Raw genomic sequence first — 25961 nt, 5'->3', positions numbered from 1 at the left:
CAGGAGGGAAAAATACGAGGCCGTTTTCCTGAAAGGCGGAAAATCCTCAAGGATTCGGAATATGTTTCTCTTTTTTTTTTTTTTTTTGAGTTTCCACAGCGCGCTCGGAGGATCTCCACGAAAGGGGGCGCGGGGGGAGGACGGGGATGCTTTATGGTGTTGGAGGACACCATCCACACAGCAGCGATTCGGCCCCACAATTAACGGGTTCGAGCCGTAAACATTTTTAAAGCCACGCCGAGATTTATCGCCGCGACTTTGGCACGGAGGAGCCGGGGAAGGGAGAAGGGGAGAGGAGGAAGAAAAAGCAATCTCATTTAAAAATATTTTCGTTCGGGGAAACATTCGGTCGCTTTAATAATCCTGTTTCCGTTCTGTATGTTGATGTTATTAATCTCAAATAAAAATGTTCCCCTCGCACCCCTGCTCCCGCTCGCGACAACATCCCCGAGTCCATAAATCACCCGCGGATGCTTCGTGACCTTCTCTAGTCGGCGGCCTGTAGCTGTATTTTTTTATTAGTATTATTATTACTCGCGCTTTAATACCCGGCTTTGGCAATATTCCACTCACGGCCCCGCCCGCCCCGCTCAGCTGGGGCTTCTCAGTCCCCTCTGCTGAGGTTTGTGAAGAGAAGGGGGGGCGAAAAAAAAGACTAAGGAAAGGAAAGAAAAGCGCCTTCTCTGCCCTGCGAGCTCAGCAAACCCAAAGCGAGCCTTGGCAAGTTCCTCCCACGCCGGGCCCGGCGAGGAAGAGGAGGAAAGTGGGCAAAGCCACGAGGAGGTGGAGAAAAGAGGGGGGAAAAGGCGTTTATTTGGAGCGGAGGAGGGGAAAAGAGAAACGAGCAAACAGCTAAAAGGAGCCGGGATAAATAACGGCTCCAGTAAAGGGGGGGGGGTTGTTTTTCTTTGTTTTTAATTTCTTCCCCCGCAGTACGGGCAGAAGGGGGATGGAGCGAGGTTTCCCCCACCCCCTCCCCGTGTTCTTTGTTTTGATTTGGGTTGGGGTTTTTTTTTCCCCTATTAATTTTTCTCTCGGGGGCGGTTCCGCTCCTCCCGTGGGTTGAAGCCCCCCCGGGCCAGGGAGCAGCACCCACCGCCCCCTCCCGCGGGGCCTCTCCCCCTCCCGCGGCCCTTTTTGCGGCTAAAGGGAAGGAGTTTGGGCTTTCCCGTTCCACAGGCACAGAGCACGAGGGAGGGGAGAGCTGCGAGGAGGAGGAGAGACTTATGGAGGGGCCGGGACCTCCTGAAACCCCAAACAGAAGCCGGCCGGGATAAGAAATCCAAATTAAACTGAGTGAGCGGTGGCTTTGCCTTGACAGATTAGACCTTTTTCTCCCCCTGACCTTTGCTTGGAAGAGCAATAACTCACCGGGTTAATGATCAATCAGCGGAAGCGCTTTGGAATTGTCTTTAAAAAAAGAAACCAAAACACCCCAAAATAAAAACAGGGGCGGAAACACCCCCTGACGCCCCCCAGGCTGGGTCCCACCGACCCCCCCTCCAGAACCCCTCTGCCGTGGGGCAGCCAAAAACCTCTCCCGGCCCCAGAGAGGGGTGAGCTGCGAATTTGGGGAGGGGGGGGACGATCGGAGGGGAGGGGGCGGCTCGGGGGCGGCAGATCGCGGGGTGAGGAGCTATTTTGGGAGCAGCTCGCGGAGAAGGGCCGGGAATCACCGTCCCCACTTCTCTTCTCCTCCCCACCCCCTCCACCCCCCCCTTCCTTCCAAACGCCAAAATAATCGCCTGAATGATGCGCTCACGTGACCGAGACACGTCAACCTTTCGCCCATTTTATAGAGAATTGGGAAATGAGCGGCTCCCCCCTCCAGTCCCACTAATTCCCCCATCAGCAAATTCCCCAAACTTCCCAGGGAGCCGGGCGGGCGGTTCCCTTCTCTCCCTCCCGCCGCAGCCCCGGCCTTTGGGACCTTCGGGGCTGCTTTATCCTTTCGTATTATTATTATTTTTCCTTCGAGTTTTCTTTTTTATCTTTTAACCCGAAGGAGACACCGAGGAGGAAAAGCGACTGCAGCGAGCGCCGCTCCCAAAGCCTCGGAGTCCGGCAAGGAGGCCGAGAAGACGGAAAACGAGGGGGAAATGAGGGGGTTTGGGGACAGGGAGAGCGGAGAGGGGCTGCTCTGCCTCCCCTGAAGACCCTGGGGACGGGCTCGGTTCCTGCGCTCACATCCAGGCTCCCGTTTCTTCCCGTTTGAACCCCCACCCTTCCTCCTCCTCCTCCTCCTCCTCCTCCAAATGAAAAAAAAAATTTAAAAAAAAAGAGAGAGAGAGAGGGAGAGAGGGAGGGAAAAAATGAGGATTCAAAGCTTTTCTCCCACCGCAATTCCTTGGCCCCCCCCGGGAGGACCAGGCACCCACGCCACCGCCGGGGCCGTTTCTGTGAGGAAAGGAAGGAATTCGGTTATTTATTTATTTTTTTTTGGTGATACTCGCCTGAATCCGGGAGCCGGCTGGCGCTGGAGAACGAGCTGGGCATGGGGGAGAAGGGACCTGGGAGAAGAAATGAGTTCCATTTTACCTGCCTCCTCCCCATAAGTCAGAAAGGCCAACAGTGTCAGGGCTGGGAGCCTCGGGAGGGGGAGAAAGGAGTGCCAAGGAACGGTATTTCTCTGCTTTGGGCTGTTTACACCGAATATTTCTCGCCTGCAGAGACCTGCGCGGACACCCCCGAGAGCTGCATCCTCCCTGCCCGGGGCATCGCTGCAAACAGCCCCCCAAAACACCCACGCGAGCCGCTGCCCTCGGCTGAAAACCCTCCCCGAGTCCGAGGGGGTTCGCTCGGACCCCCAATCACCACTTCAAAGCGCTCCCACCCACCCCGTTAATTTTTAATTAGGCGGGAAAGGTTGGGGATGGAGGCGGGAGGATTTCAATCCTATTTCTATTTTTAACACCAGGCCGTGGTCGCGTCGGGACACGCGTGGGTTTGACACAAACATCCCAAAAATACGCCCGCGGAACCCCTGGAGAGAGGGACAACCTACCTGGGGGAACAACCCGGAGAAACTCATCTATTCGGGGCTCATTTACCCCCCGTCCCCCCTGAAATAAGTCTCACTTATTGGAGACTTATTATATTGGAGCTGAGCTTTCAAATCCCCACCTCCACACTGGGAATCGGATTCCCCAGGCTGGAAATAAAAGTCGTTTTTTTTTTTTTAGGGAGGGTGGGAGAAACGCGAAGTGGAAGGGTGAAAAAAAAAACCCAAACCCACTAACTCCCCCCTTAAATTCTCCTGTCCCGAAAGAGCAGAAGCGGCAGCGCCGCCGCCACCACATAGATCTGCACGGTTAAAGATCAGAAAGTGTCCATTAATATCAATTTACTTCAATGAAAACTTTGGTTCTTCATGAAGTTGGTGATTTATGATAAAATCAATTAAATTACGGCCACTTAGGGCCTGCGGTTTCTTCTCGGGTTTCATTCGCCGACAGATCAAGCGCTTGGTTAAAAGAAAAAAAAAGAAAAAAAATCTCAACTTTAGCTGGAGGGGAGCGAAGATAATTCTAAAGCCGAGGAAATGTAATGCAAAGCAATTTTCGGACGAAAAAACCGAACACAAAGAAGGGAAAAAAAAAAAAAAAAAAAAAAAACCATATAAAAAGGAGAGAAAACCCAACCAGACGCTCGTGTATCCGAGCTCCTGCTCTCTCTGCCAAGGCACCGCTTGGCCTCGGGAAATATCAGACACTGAGTCCAAACTTTTCCACTTTCACAATGTCTGAGGACGTTTTTAGATCTGGCAGCTCGTCCCGGGGCCTGAGTTATTATCTCGCTCGAAAGGGAAAGGAGCCAGAGGAGAACAGAGAGCACGAATATACATATTTATATATGTGCGTAGAGAAACTTTCCCGGGTTAATTCGATTTTTCCGACCTCTCCACCCCCCTCCCTACAAAAGATTTTCCCGTCTCGCTTTTAAAACGCGCGTCGGGCCTTCACGGCGGAGGGCGGAGGGGGTTCGAGGGTTTTTTTTTCCCGGAGCCAGAAATTATTAACACAAATCCACAGAATAAAACGCATCCCATATTCCCACGCGAAATCGTTTCCGTCCCCGCGGCGGCGTTTGAGCGAAACGACCCATTTTCCAGGACATCCCCCTCCATCCAAAACAAACACTGAGCCCTTCGCAAAGCCGGATCTTTCCAGGCCGGGATTTCCCCCCGGCAGCCGCCGCTTTTACGGTGAATTTCGCAGCGCCTCGATCTTTCCCCGTTTCGGTCAAACGCTAAAAGGAAAAGCAGCTCGAGGAACCAGATGTTTGTGAATCACATCTGGCCACTGCACCCGGACCTGGGGAGGGAAAAACCCGCTCGGGACATACCCAGGGCTTGGGAAACCTCAACCTCTCCCTCTCCCTCTCCCTCTCTCTTTTTTTTGGAAGCCCTTGTAATTAGGGTCTGCTCCGAGTAAACAAAAAACTTGGTGGGGCCATAAATCACCCTCGCATACATTCTTCACTTTAACACCCCGCTTTTCCAACGGGCTTTTGTAGTTCCTTTTTCAAACGGGCCAGAGGTGCTAAACCTTTAACAAATGTGGCCCGGGCGAAGTTTGCTCGGGAAGAAGCCGTTCTGCGGCCGGTCTCGGTTATGGACCCCAGCGAGATCATTTTTTTGCTCCTCTTCAGCTTCCCCGAGGCATCACTCTTAATTTGCGAGCGGGAGAAAGTCAGCTCCGGCCCGCGGTGGCCGCTGAAGGCTGTCAAAGCTTTTCGGAGCAATTAATTACATCGCAGAGCCCCGGAGCTGCGAAGGTGGGAAAGGCAGAGCCGCGCCGTCCTTTTATTTATTTATTTTTCGAACTTCTTACCTGCGAAGTCTGTCCGACCCGGGACTTCAAGGAGAAGGAGCGAAGGCGGATCGGGGCGGTGCGACTTGGCAACTGGAGCAGGCAAATTAAGGAGAAGAAACTACTTTATTGCACCCCGCTGGATCTCGCCGGCAGCTTTCTCGGACGGTTTGGAATTTTTATTTTTTTTTTCCCCGAAAGATGTTTCTGTTCTTTTTCTTTTTTTCTTTTTTTTTCTTTTTTCTTTCTTTTTTTTTCTTTTTTTTTTTTTTTTTTTTGGACTCGTTCGATTCGAACGGAACTGAACCCGACGTGGAGAAAAACAGAAAGTCTTCCAAAAAGAGCTTATAAAGCACCGGCAAGGATGATGAGGAGCCCTTTGCGGAGAGACACCGAGCCGAGGGGGCTGAGATGGGGGTGTCGGGAGGGGGGGGCGCGCTCCTTCCCCTTTAAAAAAAAAAAAAAGAAAAAGAAAAAAAAAAAGGAAAAAGCCCCCGAAAAAACCTCCCCCACTGCCGAATCCTCGGTATCTATCCGGAAAGCTGTTTCTCTTTATAAAGACTTAAAAATGTTGCAAGAGGGTTATAATACTGAGTGACAAGGGGTGCTGGAGAGAAGGGAACCAAATGGATTCTGGTTTTTAGAGCCAGTAGGAATTGGCCAGCCTTCAATGTCAGGATTCAAAATTGATTCCATATGTCTCGGCCGGGGAAAGGCGAAAAAACGAAGGAAAGAAAGAAAGAAGGGAAGAAAGAGAGAGAAAGGGGGGCAATAAAAGTTGTGCAAAGCCCACCGGGTTTCTTACTTTCTTTCACCCCCCCCCCCCCCCTTCCCAGTAGCCCCGGGGAAGAGCCCTGCCGTTAAATCTCGCCCCTTTTTGGGGGAATATTTTGGATTCTGGCGTTGGAAGCACAGGGAGGGAGAGGTACCGGCAGGACAGAGCAGATCCCGGAGGTTATTTTTAGCCGGAGCTGAGCCGAGCTCAGCGCGGGCAGAGCGAACACCGAGATGGGGGCTGGGGCGCGGCCTCGGCTCCCCAAAACCTGCAGGGAAGGGGGGGAAAAACCCTCCCCATCCATAAAAAAACCCCACCCCGAGCTGGCCGGAGGCGGAGGCCGCAGCCCCGAGCCCGCAGGCAGGTGAGGGGCTCGCAGGCTCCGCTCCCGGGAGGAGGGCTCTGGGACGGGGGGGACACACGGCGGGTCCCTCTCCCCCCATCCCGGAGGTCGAGGATCGCCGTCCCCTATGGATTTCAGCGGGACACGCTCGGGGACAATCTGACCCGACGTTTTTCGGGCTTCTCCCCTGACCCCTCGATAGGGCTGCCAATAAAGCAGCGCCGATATATTTTCGCACTGAGTCGGACATCAAAAGGAGAGGAAAGAGCAACGAGTGGGGATTTCTCCTTAACCCCTCCCCTCGTATCTACGCTAAAAAACAAAGAAGAAGAAGAGAAAAAAAAAATAAAAAAAGGGGGAGTCAAATCTCCACCATCGCCTCTGATTTATAGCCCTCCTTTTCAGCTTGGGATGGTTACGCGCGGGGAAGTGTTGAAACGTGGTAGTTGCCTTTTATTTCTTTCGTGTCTCCCTCCTCTCCTCCTCCCCGCCAAAAAAAAAAAAAAAAAGAGAGAGAAAACACTTCAAAGCAACCCGTCCCTGCTTCCAAACTTCTGCCTATTTAACCGAAAAGCCACCGAGCCCTTCCCTTTTGTCTTCAGTGCCCGGGAGTTGTGTTCGCCTCCCTTTTTAAATATGAAAATGAAGCGGCAGCATCGCTGGCGTTGGCTCCGGGCCCTCCCCGGCGGCTCCTCGGCCTGCAGCGGGTGGGACAGCGGGGCTGTTCTGCCCCGAACCGCCTCGCTGGAGCCCGAGGGCGATGCTGGGGGTCGGGCAGGACCAACACCGCCTCAAACCCCTTTTTCCGGGGAAAAAAAAAAAAACACATTAAAAAAAAAAGGGTGAGAAACAGCCCTGCTCCGCTCCTCTCCGCTCCCGAGCCACAAGTTTTCCCGTTATCCCCCTTCCCTGCTCCTCTCCCTGCTCTCCACGCCCTCGGCGGTGCTTTGATCTTAAATAACTCTCTCCTACCGCCCGCAATAAATTCTGAATTAAGGTGCCGTTGACTCATATTTACAGCGTTAATCGCTTCCTCTTTGGGTAAAGGAATAGGGCGCGTCTGGTCGAGCGGGGAAGGGAGGGAGATTTCGGGGGGGACGCGATGTGATAAACACGGATTCGCAGCGTTGATGGACCGGGACCTTCTGACGAGGCGACGGGCAAGGAGAAAGGCCCCTTGCCCAGAAATCAATGAGATCCCTCTCTCTCGAGCCACTCGAAATGGCCAATTATCCCCTCCCGCCTCTCCACCCTTATTCCTGCCCTTCGTGGCCATAGGGCACAGTGGCCCGTTCTAGAAAAACCCGTTTTCCACGAGTTAATAAAGAAAGACAGCTTGAAATGGTAAGGAGCTCTCAGCTCGTGGTTTGTGGCGGGTCTGGGAAGGCGCCGGAGCTGCCGAGCTGGGAGAGGCGCTGCCGGGCTGCGCGGGAGATGCGCGGGAGATGCGCGGGAGATGCGCGGGGCAGGAGTTTCTGCTCCGGGCTTCTCTCCCCAGCTCTGAGCCAAAGCAAGTCCTTTCCCGCGGGTCCCCGCTGGTCCCAGAGGGTAGAAACTCGGGGGTTTTGGGAAGGCTGGAGCTGACGGGAGGAGGGAGAAGAGCGCCGAGGATCTGAGGGAGGGAGGAGGCGCTCGGGGGGTCGCGGGGCTCTCCCAGAGCAGGTCCTGCCCGGAGGGGTGTTTTGCACCATCCAAGCCCCCCTCTCTGCCCCCGTCCCCTCCCTCAGCCCCCGGCCGGGCACGAAGCAGGACAGGGAGAGCTCTGCCTTCCACCGCCCGGCCCGGAGCCCAGCCCGGGTTTGGGATCCCCCTCCCCGCTCTGATCTTATCCCGAGTGTGGAGTGCCCTCCCAAATCTGGGTCCTGGCATGGATTTGGGGTCCTGGTATGGATCTGGGGTCCTGTCATGGATCTGGAGTCCCGTCATGGATCTGGGGTCCCCTCCAAGGCTGGAGACTCTTCTCCCAGGTTTTGGGTTCCTATCCCTGTTCTGGGGTGCCCTCCTGGCTCTGTCTCTCCTCCTGGATGTGCTGAGCTGTTTTCCGGGAGCTGAGCTTCCATTCTGCCTCTGAGTCTCATAACGGGGGTCTGAGACTCGTCTCCAGGGTCATGTTTGGGGGCCGGAGCCCCCCCCGACTCCGGGCTCGGGGCAGCGTCCCCAGCACGAAGGTTCGGCCGGAGCGACCCGGCAGCCTCGGCCACCCCATCCCCTCCTGACAACTGATTATTAAAGGACGACACTCGCACAAAGGCGTCTGGAGCGGGGATAAATAAAGCCCCGGTATTGATTTAAAGGGGGCCGCCGCCCGGGGCGGGGGCTGCGGGGTGGATCCTCCGCACCGAGCCCGCAGCCGCCCCCCCGCCAAGGGCCGGTTTCTCACGCTCGACGTCCCAAACCGAGAGGGAAAAACAATAAATAATTAAAAAATCCGAAACAAAATAGAATCAGATACAACAGAAAAAAATAAAGAGGGGGGAGGGAGAGGGAAGGAGGTCTGCGTCCATTCGAAGTCGACAACTTAAATTAATACGGGGCTTGACAGAGAATGATGCCGTGTTTCTGGCTCAGTCACCGTCCCTGGATATCCCTTAATATTTAATGAAAGTCGCTGAGTTCTTCTAATTTTGCTACATAAAGGTTTACACTAGCAGACAGAGTTAAATATCCCCGCTCGGGCGGTGCGAGACTTGGCTGGCGAGCAGAGGGGAGGAAAGGGAAGGCGAGGGGGGAAAAGCGGTGAATTCTCACCCGAGAATCCGGCGCGAACATTTAATCTTTGCTCCTGTTGTCAGTTTTATTGACTCCTCGCATGTTTGGGGCTTGTAAAATATTTAAAAACGCCATCTCCCACTTCCTCCTTCCCTTTCAACACTCCCGCTCAGGACCAATTTGGTCCAGTTCGGAGGCGGGAGGGGAGGGCAGCGGCTGCCTCCCGAACTCCCGTTCCGCGGGGAGGATGCACTCCCCGCGCCGACAGCAGAGCAGGTAGCCGTGCCCCCCGTCTGGGACACAAAGCTCGCCCCCAAAGCTTCAGCCTCCCCGCCCCACCTCAGTGGCTTGGCAGAGAGTTCCCCGCTCCAGCTCAGCGATGTTTTCCAGAAGGTAACAGCTGCCCGCCAGGTTTTGTTACTATTTAAGCCTTTTTTTTTTTTTTTTTCAGTGCTATTTCTTCTCGGAGCTCTGTTTTTCGCGAGGTGAATAAAGGCCCGGGGTCCTACATAGAAAGGTGTCCCTTAGAGCACCTTCTCCAACTTTCCTCACGAGCATCATCCTCTACCTCTCCATCCACCCCCATCCCGCTCTCCTCGGGAACCGGGTGCTAAAAAGCCACTCAAAGTCATCCTCCTGCTGGAAAAGCTCAACGAACCCCCCGCAAGGAGTTTGTCCCCCTTTCCGTCGTTGCCGGCGGTTCTTGGGACAACCCGCCCGTGTTGGGGTCACTCGGCAGCGCCCCGGTCCCCGCAGACCCCCATTGTTCTGGCTCTGAGGGGCAAACGGCGCGTCCTGCCCGGGAGCAGCTCCCCGACTCTCGGAGGCAGAGTTACCTCCGAGCCCTCCCGCTGCAACCTCCAGTCTACTATTAATCCTTTTTTTTTTTTTTCCTATTTAAAGTCCGAAATCTGGTTTAAAACGAAGCACCTCCAGAAATTCGCTTTGCTAAAGCAACCTGTGCCTGCCCTCCAGCCAGGAGCGTCCCGGGGGCTGGGGAGAGGGAAGTGGGGAGAAAAGGAGTTCTCCTTGATAAAAGGATGCTCCAGCGCAGGACTCCGAGCTGTAATTTTTGTCTTAAGGTCGTGCTCTTTCCCTAGGTTTATATGCCAATGAGGCGTTCCCGGTTTACCAAATTTATACAAATCTCTCCTTAATTGGTAATCACAGATGCTGTAATTTAAGACCCCCAGCTACAGAGCTTTCATATTAGCTGCTGATCTATTACTGTAAATCGTCTGAAATAATCAACTCCAGGGAGCGGGGTAGAGAGAGATCCTCGCTCTAAAATATCATCGCTCGCACATCATTTTCACTCGAGAAATGATTTATCTTGGACAGCGCTATAAACAACACAACTCTCTCACAAACACACACACAATGGCAGCCGCACTGCTGCTGACATGTTTATTGTAATAAATCAAGAAAGGGGGAAGAGAGAAGGGGAAAAAAAAAAAAAAGGTTGCGAGGAGAGAGAGAGAGAGGGAGAGGGAGAGGAATATTCCTAAAAATATCAATGAAATGCCTCGATGGGTATAAACACACATACCACCATGTGAAGAGAAATGGGAGGAAATGAAGACGGCTATTTGTCACATTTTACGACAATAACATTAATAACAAACAATAAATTTACATGGACATATAGACACGCTAGGAATTGGGAAGCCCCTGCTACTTACAATAATCCAGCCCTCGGCGTGGCTTCGTGGTTCCTGAGAATTGTTTTATTGCGGGCTCCTCTCCCTCTCTCCTCCTCTCCCCCTCTTTCTCTCTCTCCCTCTCGCTCTTTCTCTCCTTTTTTTTTTTCCCCCCTCAGCTATAGGCTTGTTTTTTAAAGGACAGTTGAATTTCACGTCAGACACAAGGAGACCATGTCTGCGATTTTCCTGACGAATACATATCTATTCTGCAACCTCTGCATTAATTATTTAATGAATCACGTGATGGGGAAGGGGGAAGGGGGTCTCTCGGTTTCATACTCAAAGGACCACTGTGACCTTCCACCGGAACAGGGTTTTTTTAAAGAAGTTTCCAACTGAACGCAGCTTTTCTGGGCGGACAGAGACCCCCCTCCCCGGGGCGGCTCGCAGGGCCGTGCCAGCTGGGCAGGGCGAGGGGCACCCACTCCTCCATTGAAGAGCACGATTTTGGGTTTATTTCCCCACCCCGCGCGGAGTTCAGAGCGCTTAAACCCTTCTCTACACCTCTCCTGGAAGTTGGCTTTGTTGGACCTCGGTTCAGCAAAGCCTCATCACCATTTCTCCTTATTTTAGGGTTTTTTTTTTCTCTCCACACTCTTATGCTGAAAGGGCACAACAATCACAGAGCCTAAGCCAGCTAAGAATATTCACCCTCCCGGGTTTAAAAAGCTCAGCCTTCCTTTCACTTGCAGGCCTTTTCTCCCCGCCGCTGTTATTGTTTGGCCAGACTATTGCATTAGGGACAAGAAAAAAAAAATAAAAAATCAAATTTTGACTGCGAGGAAAAGCTGCCAAGTACAAGGAGGAGGGGAAAGAAAAAAAAAAAGAGGACAACAAAGGGAACCGCTGGGAAAGGCCGCGGAGCAGACGCGGAGCGGGGAGCCGGGCGTGCTGCCCTGGCACGGCACGGCCCTGGCACGGCACGGCCCTGGCACGGCCCTGCCCGCTCCCCACGCCCACGGGGGGCAAGTGTCACCCGAGAAAAGGCACCGAGCAGAGCCTGGAACCATCGGGATGGTTGCCCAGAGCCCGCGGGGGTCCCAGAGATAGCGGGAGGCAGGGACAGCCCAGCCAGGGGCATCTCCCACCCCCTCCCAGCTCCCCCCGGGAGCACAGAGCCCTCCCTGGAGGGGTAAAACCTGGAGGGAGCTTATATTAAAGGCAAAAATGAATGTAAAAAGCCTAAAAATGGGGGGTGTTCCCCTCTAAAGTCGAAGCCAAGGGGCTGGACGAGGTGGGCCGGGCCCCCCCCCGGCCGGGAAGGAGCGAGCGGGGGAAGCGCCTCGTTCTCCAAAGCCCTCGATTATTTCTGGATCGATTTTATCGAGTGCGAGGAGTTGTCGGAAGAAAGACGTTTGGTCAAGGTGTGGGAGGAAGCGAGGGGGAAAAAAAATTGCGATTAAAAGGAGTTCCCGTGGCCGGGGGGGGGGAATTTCCACGAGGGAGGAAACTTCGGGGAGGGAAGGGGGGGGATTTTATGAGGATTTCAGGTCAATTCGCTTCATAAAACAACTTCTTTTATTTTTCCCCCCTTTTTTTTTTTTTTCTGTCATAAAAAGTGCATCCCCGTGAACGGAACACGGTAAATAAATTTAAAAAAGAAGAGGGAGGAAAAAAAAAAGGACACGGGGGAAAAAAAAAAATGGAACAGAACCATCCCCAAGGCAGCAAACGGAGCAGATACTCCCCCTCCACCTCCGCTGGCATTTTGGGGTTTGTTTCATGCAAAAGAAGCACCATTTCGGGTTTGGCGATTTTCTCTCTTTTTTTTTTTTTAAAGCCCCCGGTTCAAAGGGTCGGAAACGCGGCCATAAACAGCGGCCTCGCCCTCCGAGGTGCCGTGATCAAAGCCGCTCTCTTTCTGAAGATAAAATGAACGTTTATATAGTGAGAAAGCGAGATTGATTTACAGATTTAAACACGCCGTTCTTATTGCGGATCATAAATCTGTCACCGGGGCTGAGAAACTCCCGAGCCGCTCCCAGAGCTGAGCGGCCTCTAAAGAGAGAGTCGGTGCCACACCGGGCCAGCGCCAATCCCACCCCCCCGCTTCTCCCAAGACCCCCCTTCCCAGGCAGAACCCCTCTCATATCCATGGATTCACGTATATAAATATATATATATTTATTTTTCCTTCCTCTCTACCCCCGCGGGGTTGGGCTACGCGGGTTTTCCTCACCTAAAAAATCAGATTTTAAATCAATTTTGGGGATCTGGAGGTAACAAAGGGCCCCGGCGGCTGTTTGAGGGGTTTGGGATGGGGGGGGTCGCGGCTCGGGGGGTGCCGGGAAGAGGCTTCCCGGGATTCCCCGGGCCCGGTGGGATCCTCCGCGCCCGCTCCGCGCCCTCTCCGCGCTGCTCCGCGGGCACAGAGGAGCTTTTGAGAGCGCCCTGGGCAGGGGAGAAGCGGGAGGAGGCGCGGGGGGGGACGCAGAGAAAGGCGGGGGGGGGGGGGTCGGAGAGGGGACTCTCGGAAACAAAGGAATTTCTGAAAATGAGAGGGGGGATGAGGCCACGGACGCGGCCGGGCCGCGGGTTCGCTCCTCCGCTCGCCACTCGGCCTTGGGTTTTGCTTTTTTCCCCCCGAATTATTTTTGGGAAGGCAAGAGCAGCCCGGGCTCTCCGCGAAGCGCCCACCGCCCTCTCTGCTGCCCCTTTTCCCTCTCCCAAAGCAGAGCCAGGCGCAAACACGGAGGGATTTTGCAGCCGGAGGAGAAGGGAAGCGGTTTGTGGGGCGCGGGCTCGGGTACAGGACAATGAAACAGCGAGAAAGCAGAAATAAACCCATTTCTAAGTCCTTTAGTCCCCCACGGTTTGTCTCCCGGGCCTGTTTCCCCCATTCCACGGCTCCAACCCTGGGTTTTTTTGGGGCCGGGACCCCGCACACGCAAAGTTTTGCTGGGCTGGGGGCTGAGCTGTCGCCCAGCACAATGTCCAGCCTCGGAGAGGTCAAGGGGTTTGCGAGGTCAGTCCCCGGCTATAATACCCAGCTAATCGCCTAGAAAACGTGTCCTCTGCGTGAACTCTCTCCCCCGAGCCGGGGTTTGCCAGCGCTGGGGTTTGTCTCCCCAATTTTCCCCCCTTCCCATCGTGTCCCCGCCGCGCTCCCGGGATTCGGGGCGGCCAAACCCCGGGAGCGGCAGCAGCGCTTCCAGGATATCCCGGGACAAAGGCACGGCCTTAACCCGGGATATTCGCGGCCTCTGGGGCGTCCTGAACCCGGGACACCCGCACCCCTCGGGGACGCTCTGCCCTAAACACCCCGGGCGAGATTTTCCTCGGGAAATAAAAAAAAAAAAGGAAAATAAAAGACTTAAAACAATGAACAAAGGAGAGAGAGAAACCCCCCCAAACCAACCCGCACCAGCCCGGCCCGGGGTCCCGCAGCAAAGCCCAGTAGGGCCGAGCCCCAAACGCTCCCAAACCCCAAATCCAGGAGGGGAAAGAACAAAACAACCCAAAAACTATCAGCACAAGTAACCCGCCTGCAAACTTCCCCTGCCCGCTCCCCCTCGCTCGCATCGGTCAAAATAAAACCAGGAGACAGAAGGAAAACCCCGCACGAGAATTCCCTTTTTTTTTCCTTTTTCTGCGCCCCCCTCCCCCCCTTATTTTTTTTTCTTTTTTAGCTCCTTTTTTTTTTTCCCCCTTTCTCTTTCTCCCCAGATTTCTGGTGAAAGGAGGCAATAAACCGATCCGAAATGCATGCCAAGAGAGCAGCTCCGTTACCTGGTTCGCTCCCACATCCTTTCTCCAACGCCCCAGAGACGGCCCTCATGGTTTGGGTGCTTTTCTTCCAAAAAGTGAGAGGTCTGGGGGGAGGGGGTGGCTCGTGGGGGGGGGACCCGTTTGATTTTTGGGTTTTTTTTTCTCCCCCAAAAATAAAGCTTTCACCTTTACGATCCAGATTTTATTATTAATATTATTATTTCCCCCTGAAGATTCTTGGAGGGCTCCGGGTGCTTTTTTCCCAACAGACGGTCTGCGGAGATTTGCTGTTGAATAACAATGGGAAAAGGATAAGTATTTAAAGAAAAGAAGTGATTAATGATTTTCTGTATAATTCTCGCATTTTTCTTGGCTTCTGTCTGCTTATAATGGCTGTGAACTTTTAGGTCCTATAGAAATCTTCTTTTCTCCCCCTTCTATTCTATTCATACTTTCCAGCTTTGATTTGCTTCTATAGACCCCGCATTCCTGGAAGCATATGCCTTTTTTTTTTTTTAAACAACCATTTTTTGCCATCCTTAGAAGGCCCATCCTGAAAATAACACCCCCTTTACAACCCCTCAGCAGATCAAAGAGAGAAACAGCAAAATAAAATGCAACAACAACAACAAAACGCCCCAACCTTCAGGCACCGCAATAAAATACAGCCCTCGCCGCCCTCCCCGGAAAAAGGAAAAAAAAAACAAAATAAATTAAAAAAAAAAAAGCAACTTTAAAGGTTTGCAGTCGCTGCCTCTGAAAACGCGAGAGTTCACAAAAATCCGGCCATAAATCCATTTTCTTTTATATCAGCGGGTGTCACGCGCGCCGCGCGATTGCATTAATATTATTTTTAAGCGCTAAAACGTCAACACAAAGGAAAATCCGGCGGGCCTTTGTTCGGAGGGGACTTTTGGGGACACTTTATTTGCGAGGTGACTCGGCTGCAGCCAGAGGGACAACACACGAACGCGCACTCTTAGCTTAAATATTCCAAGCCCTGCCTTTGTTTCCGAATAATGCGGGGGAATATTTCGGTCCTGATGGGGGGTCTCGGAGAATTCCTCCGACATTGAGCAAATAAGCAAAGCTCTTTTTTTTAATTATTTTCTTATTTTTTTAATAAGAGGCAAGTAGAAGAAAATGATTCTTTTCTTCAGCCGGTGCCGAGGCTTCCACCCCCCTGAGCACAACGGCCTTTTCTTTATATATATATATATATATATATATATATATTTCTAACTTAGCACTAGAACGTTATTCCGTCCCGAACAGCATTTTCGATACTTTTCTATGAGAAAGAAAATGAAAATTAATACAAGAGCTGCGGCTCACAAAAGAAGCCATTTGTCTTCTTGATTATCTATTTGCTTGTCAGGCCATGAGCTATCGCAGGAGCCAGCTCCTTTGTGATATAAAAACACACCGAAAACCTGCAAACACCCAGAAACATCTGGGCAAAAATTAGACTCATTAATGCATTAACTACCTTGGAGAAGGAGATTTTTTTTTTATTTTTTTTTTTTTTTGGTTTTGAGATGCAGAAGAGCTCTCTGGAGAAAAGCAACGCTCCCTCCGTTCCTCCCAGCAAAGCAAAGCGCTAATGACGCCTCGGTTTTTTTTTTTTTTTTTGTCTGAGCCCGGTTTGGGAAGAGCATATTAATACAGGCTTTGAACAAATAAATCATAATATGTGCGGCTTAGCAGTACTTAAAGCTGATATACCCTAGTCAAACATCTTTTGTTTTCATTAGGGACTCGAGGCTGTGCCACTGACAACAGAAACCCCTGTAAAAAAAAAGAAACGTGCTGTTTAATTAATCGCCTTAAAATATGTATTTTTATTTTTTTTTTCCCCCCTCAGCGGAACAAAAAGACAAAAAACCCCCCACACACATCCCCTCCCCCTCTCCGGACCAAAAAAAACCCCAAAAATAACCAAAAACCACACGGGGGCAGGTTCAACAATGAGAAAATTTATTTTGAATCGCGCTTTTTGTTGTCGTTGGTGGTGGTGGTGGTGTTGCTGTTCCTTTTCTCTGCTATTTACAGGTAATCCCGGACAGCCCGAAGGACAAAGGGAGGGATGGAGGCGGCCGGGGGGGGTCGAGCCGAGCCCCCGCTCACCCCGGGAGGGGCAAACCCTCGCCCCTCCGCCCCTATAATTCACATTTTCGGTCCAAACCCGGGCGAGGTAGCGGGAGAGGAGCTTTTCCCCCTCCTCTGCCCCGGGGGGTGACTCCAGGTGCCACAGTTCATCCCCCAGTTTCTAACCTGAACCCCCCCCGCTTCCCCCCCTCCCACCTCCCTTTCCCGGACTCACAATAAACCCGCCGGACTCAAAAAAAACCCCCCAAAAAAACAACCAACAAAGGAAAAAACCCCAAAGGAGCGGGGTTTAGATCGCTCTCCATCCTCTTCCTTTCTTTCTCCACCACCTACTTGACCCAATTTCGCTCTTTTTTTTTGTCCCACGTCCGAGAGCTCCGCGCTCCCCACGCCCGGAGGGGATTTGGGGTCGGATTTGTTGCTTTGGGGTCGGGTTTGTTGCTTTGGGGTTGGATTTGTTGCTTTGGGGTGGGTTCGCTGCTTTGGGGTGGGTTTTTTTTGTCTCTCCGCTGCTGTGGTAGAACCGCCCGGTCTTTTGGGGTGGCCGGGCCAGAGAAACTTCCCGTTTGTGGCTCGGAGGCGAGAAAAGAAAGGGATGGGGGGGGTCGGGGAGGGGGAAGAGGGGGTGTAGAAAATCCAGTTCGTCTTGAAGAAACTGAGCCTCATTTATTAAAGCGAGCGCTGGTTGTCGAGGTAATAGCAGACATAAGGTCCATCCTTTGTACGGGAGAGTAAACATGACAAATGGGGCCGAGCTTGGCGTGATTAAAGATGAAACAAGGATCCATCTTAGCCAAATCTGAAAACTACTATCTACAGCCTCCTTTTAATGGAAGAGAGGCGCAGCAGCGCGGCTCTGCTTTGTTGCAGCTGAGTCTCCCTCTGTTCCCCCTATAAATAAAGAGCACCCTCCTTCCTTCGCTTCTCGGAGCGTTCAAAAACGAACAAAAAAAGGAATATTCTCCTGTGTTCCCTACACGCACACGGCCTCGCACCCACAAACACGCACTCCAGACATCCCGGGAATAGTTATAGGCTGCTGGCTGGTCCATGGGATCGGGTTTGAGACCCTCCTTGTGGGATCTGCAGGCTGGCGGAGGAGGAGCTGGAAGGGTTGGACCTGATCTTGGTGTTTGGTAACTTGTGGTCTTTTTTCCATTTCATCCTCCTGTTCTGGAACCAGATTTTGATCTGGCGCTCGGAGAGGCACAGGGAGTGGGCGATCTCGACCCTGCGCCTCCGGGTGAGATAACGGTTATAGTGGAATTCCTTCTCCAGCTCCAGGACTTGCTGCCTGGTGTAGGCTGTGCGGGAGCGTTTCGGTTCCCCTCCTGAGTAATTGGGGTTTACTGAACAAACACAAAGGAGGAAGAAAAAAAAAAACAGAAAAAGGGGGAAAAAAAAAAAAGGAGGGGAAAAAAAAAAAAAAGAGCAGAAGAATTACCGAGCTGTTCCTTTAACGGGTCCTTTCCCCCCTCAAAAAAAGCAAAAAAAAAAAAAGGTAAAAAAAAAAAAAGCATCACACATTCTTTCGGTGGGGGGATAAAAAAAAATACACGGCAAACCTTCTAAAAATATCCCCACAACCTATCTGCAAATCTCCACCTCCATCCTCGTTGCTTGACGTGTATTCCTGTCTAAACGTTTTTATAAGGTCCCCCGGACACATTTTCCGTGCCCTCTACGTGTGTATTTACTCGTATATACACACACCTCTACCAGAGCACCGCTCGGTTATCCCCAAATCCTTTAAAGTTGCCCCTACACGCGTGCAAACAGGCGAACACAGGCACTCCTATTTATTAAATATCACCCTAAAAAAAAAAAAAAAAAAAAAAAAAAAAAGGGGAGGGGAGGGGAAAGGAAAATAGTAAAAGTTTACTCAACCCGCCACTTAAATACAAATTACAAAAACATAAAACTTAACTTATGAAGATTCAACAGCCATAAAAAAAAAGTAGCCTGCAAGAAATTGGAGGAGGATGGTAACAGAGACTTCAAAGGCACATGGCCAAGCAGAGCAATAAAAATTTATGGAGGATGTAATTATACCGCTCTGCAAACAGGCGATCGTAAATCTCCGCGAATGGTTATTTTACAACTGGTGCAATAAGATTTCTACAAGACTTTGAGGTGCTACTTACTATAAAGCAAAGCCACTTTAGTTCACTTACCCGTGCTTACATGGACTTTTTTCATCCAGGGGTAAACTACCGGCTCTTTGCAGGAGGGATTGGAAGGGCTTTGGTTCAGAGAGTTTTGGCTGCAGGAGGGTGGCGGGCTGGGGGTGACCGGCTCGCAGGGCTGGTTCGGCTCCGAGAGGTGGCTCTGCAATCCGGCCGGAGGATGGACATGACCCCGGGGGGATAACACCGCTGCTGGGGGGCCGGAGCTCTGACAGGACGAGTAGAGCTGCTCCTTGCAGGCTGACCGCGGCTGGTACATCGCTTCATGTTGGAAAGTGCTCTCTCGCCTCTGGCTGCCGTAATATTCCGGCGAGTGATTGGGAAGGTAATCGCTGTGGGAATACTCTTCACAGGGTGGGAACTTGGGGTCCACATAGTTGGAGTTGATCAAAAACGAGCTCATGGCCATTAATTTCTTAGAATTGCACACACGAAAAAAAAATATATATCTCTCTCTCTCCTAAAATTTATTCCTGTCCCCCCCCTTTCCTCGTTTTCCTGTTTCGTGGAACCCTCCTACTTACTGTCAAGTGAACAAAGTTGAGTCCATGTGACAGCGCGGGCCAATGGCGAGGGGCACGGCGAGCCCCGGATAAGGAAACCTGCCCAGCCCGGGCTCTCCCGGGGCCCCCCAGCATCCCCGGGGAGGCGGCCCGGGGGCTCCCGCTCCCCTCCGGCCTCCCCCGGCCCCGCCGGCCCCGGGCTCCGGCAGCGCCCCGTGGGCGAGCCCGACACCCCCCCTGGGCCCACACCCCTCGGGGGTGTGTCCTGGCTCGGGGAGCCGAAGGGAAGGGGAGGGTGGGAAAATAAAAATCCTTTTCCCTTCCCCCCCCCCCCGCCAAAAAAAAAAAAAAAAATAATTAGAATATAAGGTAAAAATGATTTTTCGGGGGGGTCGGGGCCGCTCCCCAGCGCTGCCCCGGCACATGATCCATGGAGCCCCCCCGGGCGGGGGCTGCATCTCATTCCCCGCTAAGGTGATACGGGAAGGGCCACTGCGCCCCGAGCCTGGCAGAGATGAATAGGGCTGCTTTGGGATCGATAAGAAATTCATCAGCTAATTCGGGGTACCCGGGCTCCTAAATCACATTTAGCCGGGCGCCGAGATTGACTGTTTTCCCACGCACCGATGGAAAAAAGGAGCCCGTCCTCCGAGCGAGAAATCAGGGACTTGATGAACAATTACAAAAGCGAATTAGCCCAAGTCCTAATGCATCTTCTCGTAATAAAGACGCTTTAAAAGCCGGAGCGAACCAGCAGCCTTTCAAAAGCCACCCCCAATTCCTCAAATTCGCCTTTAGACCCGAAACGCGCGATGAGCTCCTCGCAAGCGGCAGCGAAGAAAGCCATAATATATACATATACATTTTAGTTTCTCGGTGTCGGTGCTGAGATGACACAAATTAAAGCGATGGGGGGATCCCGGCTTTCAAATCGCAGCAATAACGCCCGCGCTCACCCCCCCCCCCCTCCCCCATCCCCTCCGCGGCTCAGATTTTATCTCCAAGCGATGATAAAGTTTATCGCGGGAGCGCCGGAGTTGAGCTAAGGTCAAATCCAAAGTATTTCTTTTTAGTTACAAATCGGTTTTCTGGTTAAGACCTTGTTTTCACCCCCCGTATTTCGGGTTCTGGGGATGTGGGTGGCTTTTTTTTTGGGGGGGTGGTGGGGGGATAATTCCTTCTGGGTTTGTGACCTGTAGTGTTTGTGTCAACTACATATTCCCCTAGATACGAATTTGTGACCCAACTTCCTCTACACAAATTCGGATCTACAGGGTACATATAGAAGACAGATGCGTCCTCCTCGGTCAGAGATCTTCTCCTACCGCCATAATTCTCTTCTGGGGCAGGGAGGGGGGAAAGTTTTGTGGCTCGAGAGCTCGAGAATTAATCTATAGGTGAAGCCGGTTAAAATATTCGCTCTTGAGAGGAAAGGCGATTAATTAAAGCACCCACTCAGCACGCGAATAGCCGATGCCAGGAGAGAAAAACTGGGAGTTTTCCACCCTCTCCTCCGTATCTTGTACGTTAATTTGTCTCTGATCTTAAAAAATCAGCTTCTGGACTGAATATTTGGGTGTAGACGCACAACGAGACTCGAATCCAAATGACGGCCTTTTAAAAGTAAAATGTCACAGCTCTGTCCCCACCTCACCCTGAAACCCTCGCGATTATTTTCTGATGCGCAGCGCAAAGATTTAATCCATTTTTCGTTCTTAGAGGTCAACCAAGGTTTGGGTTTCTGGGCGCGAGTGCAGATAAATCGTATTTAAAAAAAAAAGGGGGGGGGAGAAAAAAAAAAAGAAATAAACAGATGAAAAGAAATACAGAATGTAAAGGCAGATGGGACGACAGGTTTTTTTTTTAATGACAGGCAATTCTTTTTACAACCCGAGAAAAAGATCAAAGGCGTTTCATTTCCGAAAAAGGGATATAAAGCAATAAAATATTCATACTGTCTAGGTAATGAACCTTCATTCGGAACTAATGAGGGTAGCATCATGTTGAGATTTCGTTTAAAATTACAGTTGCCCAAGAGATTAAAAGTACAGCACCCCCCTTTTCTCTTCCTTTTTTTTTTTTTTTCCCTTCCCTTTGTATTTCAAAAGGCAGAACATTTTTTTGGTCAAAGCATCTCCCGAATTAATTGCATTTAAATGCCGCAGCGGAGAGACTGTATCAGAGAAAACCTGCCTTTCCCCTGCGCCAAAATTCCTGTGAATATCTTCCGTAGATTCCAGGAACTCCTCCATTTTTTCCCAACAAAAGACAGTTATGGCCAGGAATGAAACCCCCGCCGCTCTCCCCGCTCGTGATGACGCGGAATTTTTCAGGTACTTTAAGGTGAACAGTCGGATTTGCTGCTAAAACGTGGAATTCCCACAGAAACAGGAAAACCTAAGCAGTGCTTTAAGAAACGCGTCCAAACGCAACACGGACACCCCCAAAATCATTTTATGCGCGTAAATAACCCCCGAATTTGCAGCCAGAGCAGCGAAGCGGAGGCTCTTTTCGCTCAGGGAGGAGTTTCCCACCTCCCAAAGCTGCTCCTCCGCCGTGCCGGGAGCCGACAGCAACCGTCAAATTTACCTTCCCCTCTAAAACCCGCCATAAAAGTGAGAAGCCAAATCTAATCTGCCTGTACAACGTGGAGAGGGATGCCATAAAATAACGCTACAGAACCAATCCCATTAGAGCTCCTTTTATTTATTTTTTTTTCCCCTCTCCTCTTGGATTTTATTCCTCCTTTCCAATCGCCTCGCTGATTTATTTTATTGTATTTTCTCGCAGCCGGCACCGTAACTATCTCCTACCCGAGGAGACGAGCCTGAGCAGAAATAACTAGGCCTATTCTGCCTTTTTACCCCCCTCCCACATCCCTTTAAAAAAAAAAAAAAAAGGGTTTTAATTTCCCTTCCCGCTGACACGGGGCCGGCGTTTGCGAACCAGCACCCCTAGCGTCTACCAGAATCCTTTCCCCCCCGCGCACCTCCAAGAAATCTCCCCCTCGGCCGCCTCAGATCCCGAATTAAAGGCGCACCCCCCCCGCTCCGCGCACCTTTCTGGCCGGGAACCCGCGCATGTTTCTCTCCCGGAGAGTTTTTCCCCCCCCCCGGGTTCTTCTCCAGTTTGAAGCGGCCTCGGCCGGGAGGGGATGGCGGGGGGGGGTTCCCCTGGACCCCCCGGCCTGTTCTACCCTGCGGAGCCCCCCCGGCCCTGCCCAAAATCCGGGCCGAGGCACCTGCCGGGGCAGGGGGGGACCCCCCGCTCCTGCTCTGAGGTCCCCCCAAAAGAAGGGGCACCAAGCGGGGGGTGCCCTCCCCCCCGGCCCAGGTGTGACCCCCCCGGGGGTACCTACCTTGGCAAACCGCGGCTCCTCTCCTCGGAGTGATCCCCGAGGGGGTTTGGGGCGCTCCCTCAAAACTTGGGAAGGCTCTGCAGGCGGAATCCCACAGGAACCCCCCAAAGCCCCCCTGCCGCCCCCTCCCCGCTCCAGCCCGGCTTGTCCCGCTCTCTGTCTCTCCGTGTTGCCTTTTCAGTGGCATTAATTCTCCATAAGAGCGCTAATTTCTCTCTCTGCTTCTCCCGTTCTATTTTCCTGGGGCCGTGTCCCTGTTTTGGTGGGCTCCGCCGGTGCCCCCTCCCCTCGCCGCCCCACCAGAACCCGACTATTGTCCTCCGAGGCGAGCGGAACTGCCGCTGGCAGCGCCAGGAGGCCCTCTGAGCATTTTGGGGTGGGAAACCCGCAAGTTTTGGTATTAATCTCATAGTTTGTCAGTCTTTGTTAAACAGCGAGGCGTGTCCGCAGCGCGGCGGCCGCCGAGAGCCGCTCTGACCCGCGGTTCACCCCGCGCCGCGCTCCCTCCGCGCCGCTCCGCAACTTTTAGGGCTCTTTTCTCTTTTTTTTTCCTCCCTCCTCATCCCCCCGGGTTTATTCCCCCCTCCCAGAGCTCTCCCTCTCCAATCTGGCAGCGACGAGGATGGAGATTTATTTTTTTAATTTAATTTTTTTTTTTCCCCTTCCCCCCCTTTCCCTTTCGGGAGCACGAAACCTTTCGGGTTTGGGGGAATTAAACTGGGATTTCCCCCTCGCCAAGCGAACGGGGAGCGCGGGAGGTCTGAGGTGTTTCCTTAGGGCAGAACTTTTAATAAAAGAGCAACCGGCGCCTCGCCGGCGTTTGGAGATGTAATAAATGCGGGGAGGGAAGGTGGAAATCAGACCACACCTGTTTTGCAACAGGGAAACCAAGATTTAAGTCTTACGTGGTTTCCCAGCCAGCCTCGTGCGTCCTTTTAATTTATAATAACGATCAAAAATGGAATATTTCCCTCGGAGCTCGGGGAGCCCCGGCAGGGTCGGGGTGCCCAGGGAGAGGAACATCCCCGCGGGAATTCCGCGTTCACACCGCCGGCTCCAACACCGCCAGAGAGAGGTTATTTGGGGAGGAAATCGGGGTTAAAAAGTGTGTTCAATAGATTGTTCGGTTGGGAAAAAAAAAAAGGAATAACAGAAAGAAGCGCAGCCTGAGACGCGATTGCAGCGCCTGCCCCGGACTCAGAGACCCCCGGGCCGAGCCGGGGAGATAAATTAGAAATACCCTTGAAAATGATACCTTTAATTTCCTCCCTCTCCCCTCCCTTCCCTCCCTCCCTCCCTCCTTCCTCCCGTCTCTCCAAACGAACCCACTTCAAATGGACGCGCCCCTAAATTGAAAGTTAAACGCCGTGATGGAGGAGGGAAAATTACGGGGGAAAGTTGGGAGGTGGGTGTTGGATTTTTTTTTAATTCTTTCTTCTTTTTTTTTTTTTTTATTGCCGTGAAATTATACCTGCTTGTTTTAATCCCCCGAAAACAAATGGCCTTTATTATCCATTACCTGTTCTATAAACCTGGAGTAGAAATGACTGTTCTAGAGAGATAAGTGTAGTAATTACAAGGGCGAGGAGATGGATCACCCGAGTTACAGCTAAACGGTAGCCCTTATATAGTGATATTTTATAAATACCAAGCAAATTCATGGCAATTAATTAAAGCCGAGCCTTATCAGGCGAAACAAAACGCTTTACGTTCTCTTGAATTTCACCTACTCCATGAATATATCCGCATCGGGAAAGCAAATGGATTTTCCAGAGTGCCTTTCCCAGGGCTCTAATATTCGCTCCCTTTCTCCTCCAAGAAAAATGACCCTTGTTATAAGTATTTAGCCGCTGAAAATATTTAAAAGCCGGGGGAGGGAGGCAAATTTGCAAGGGTTTTTTTGGTTTTTTTTTTTTTACCCTCCTTTTTCCGGGAGAGTTTGCCTCGCTCCCACTGTTTGCTTAAGGAGCGATTGAAAAGATCTTCCCCGGTCCCAGTGCAAATAATATTTAGAGTTTGGAGGCTTCGAAGTCTGGCGGCGCAGAAATAACTTCGAAAGGCCAAGGGAAATATTTATTATATCAGTTCATTAAACTGCTGCGGTGACCAGAGTGGAGTCACATTTCAGGCAAGAAATAGAAAATATTTCATTCGAATTCCGACGGAAACCGTGCTGCAAAATAAAAATCGGCCACTTCAACCGGGCCGAGCGAAACGGGCACTTAAAGAGGCCTTTAAATACATATATTGAAATTTCTAAAGCCATCGGCCCACTGATTTTGCCTATATATCATTATTCCAGATTTCCCACCATTAAGGTAGAAAGGCAAATAAATCGCCGGCGTTATTTCGTGTAATCCTTTTATTTTTGGGGGGGGTTTGGATTTGCACTCACACGGCGGACTTATTAAAAACGGAGGCTCCGGCACCTCTCCAGGGGCTTTGGAAGCGTTTCCAAGTAAAGATGTTAGAGCAGATTTTCACCAACCGTGTCAGACCTCTTTTTTTTTTTTTTTTCGGTATAATTTAAACCCTCTCCAAACAAAATCCACGCCGGAATGAAAATTATTTTTTAACTGCTCGCGTTAATATCCTAGAGGGACCTCGGCGTAATTGGATTTAATAAATGCATTTCCCCTCATATTCTGTTAATTCGACTCCAAATAGCGTTTCAGGGCTTATCTTAAACAAAAAAAAAATATACTAAGAAGTTGCTCGGCGTTTCCTCGCGGGAGACCCAAATCAATCCGCCTTATTTTCTACCCACATCCCACCCGAAATCCTGAAGCCCCTTTTTTTACTATTATTATTATAATTATTTTATTTTTTTTCATTCCTGCCTCTCCTCTGGCGGCCGAAAGTCGCTCCCACCTCGCCCTCATCTTCTCCCATCTCTGCCCAGACTCTTCCTCCCACCTCGCCCCCCTCCCCTCTTTCTTTTGCTCTCCCTCTTTTTTTTTTTTCACACTGCCATGGGTCTATCAGGGTTATACACAAGACTGAGTCACGCACGGCGTAAACTTTTGACCCTCAACTTTTTGACCCCTCGAGCTATAACGCTGTACTAACAAGCCCCCCAAGACCACAGTTACCGTCTACGGCTCCAGAAACCAACGCGGCGCTGACTCTCCTATTTTACTTATTTTAATTTAAAAAGAACGGGGGGGGGGGTGGGGGGGGAGGAAAAAAAATGGACGTTTCTCGGTGATTTTTTACCCCGAGGGAGAACAGCAAAACTCGGAGTTTTGCAGACGTTCGATGTTTATCTCCGCATCACCCACCGCTCTCTTAGACCCATGCATTATTTTTTTCCCTTCTTTTGCTCCCCATCGCTTTTATATTTTTAAAGATCGAGAGGAAAAAAAAAAAAACAACAAACATTTCCTCGAAGCGCGGTTGAACGGCGTCATTTCTCTTTTATTCGAGATTTTATCAGCCCGCTCTGATATTTTTATGGGGGTTATTTTTGGAGGGGGGATAAGGAGGCATGGCGGGGTTTGGAGGGGTTTGGCAGGACCGGAGGGCTCGGCGAGGCCATCCTGGGGGGACCCGGAGCTTCCACTCGGGGGGATTCGGAGCTTCCACCCGGGGGGACTCGGAGCTTCAAGCCGGGGGGATTTGGAGCTTCCACCCGGGGGATTTGGAGCTTCCACCCGGGGGATTCAGAGCTTCCACCCGGGGGGATTCAGAGCTTCCACCCGGGGGGACCCGGAGCCTCCAACCGGGGGGATTCAGAACCTCCACCCGGGAGGACCT

The 25961-nt window shown here is 51.7% G+C and overlaps 2 protein-coding genes across 5 annotated transcripts in view; both read right to left on the bottom strand.

The window, feature by feature from the left end:
* Positions 1-25961, bottom strand: part of HOXB3 (homeobox B3) — a 42852-nt gene that overhangs the window by 10947 nt on the left and 5944 nt on the right. Inside the window, exons 2-3 of one of the 2 annotated variants that reach the window (XM_051774212.1) lie at positions 14071-14336; positions 4833-5258 (exon numbers count right to left, since the gene is read on the bottom strand). The gene's annotated coding sequence lies outside the window, so the exon portion shown is untranslated. Of the gene's footprint in view, positions 1-4832; positions 5905-14070; positions 14337-25961 lie in introns of those variants that run through there. The other variant, XM_051774213.1, reaches the window with a different exon arrangement.
* HOXB4 (homeobox B4) overlaps positions 15248-25961 on the bottom strand; it is a 33415-nt gene continuing 22701 nt past the window's right edge. For 2 of the 3 annotated variants that reach the window (XM_051774219.1, XM_051774218.1), the window contains exons 2-3: positions 18333-18759; positions 15248-17507 (exon numbers count right to left, since the gene is read on the bottom strand). In XM_051774219.1, the coding sequence (XP_051630179.1) occupies positions 17188-17507; positions 18333-18753 (741 nt within the window). In that variant the 5' untranslated portion in view covers positions 18754-18759 and the 3' untranslated portion in view covers positions 15248-17187. Of the gene's footprint in view, positions 17508-18332; positions 18760-18868; positions 19074-25961 lie in introns of those variants that run through there. The other variant, XM_051774217.1, reaches the window with a different exon arrangement.

The sequence above is a fragment of the Manacus candei genome, unplaced genomic scaffold (assembly GCF_025592945.1).
Source record: "Manacus candei isolate 608988 ecotype Guabito, Panama unplaced genomic scaffold, ASM2559294v1 h1tg000192l, whole genome shotgun sequence".
NCBI lineage: Eukaryota > Metazoa > Chordata > Aves > Passeriformes > Pipridae > Manacus > Manacus candei.
The sequence above is the reverse complement of the archived record's forward strand: the minus strand, read 5'-3'. Positions and strand labels throughout refer to the sequence as shown.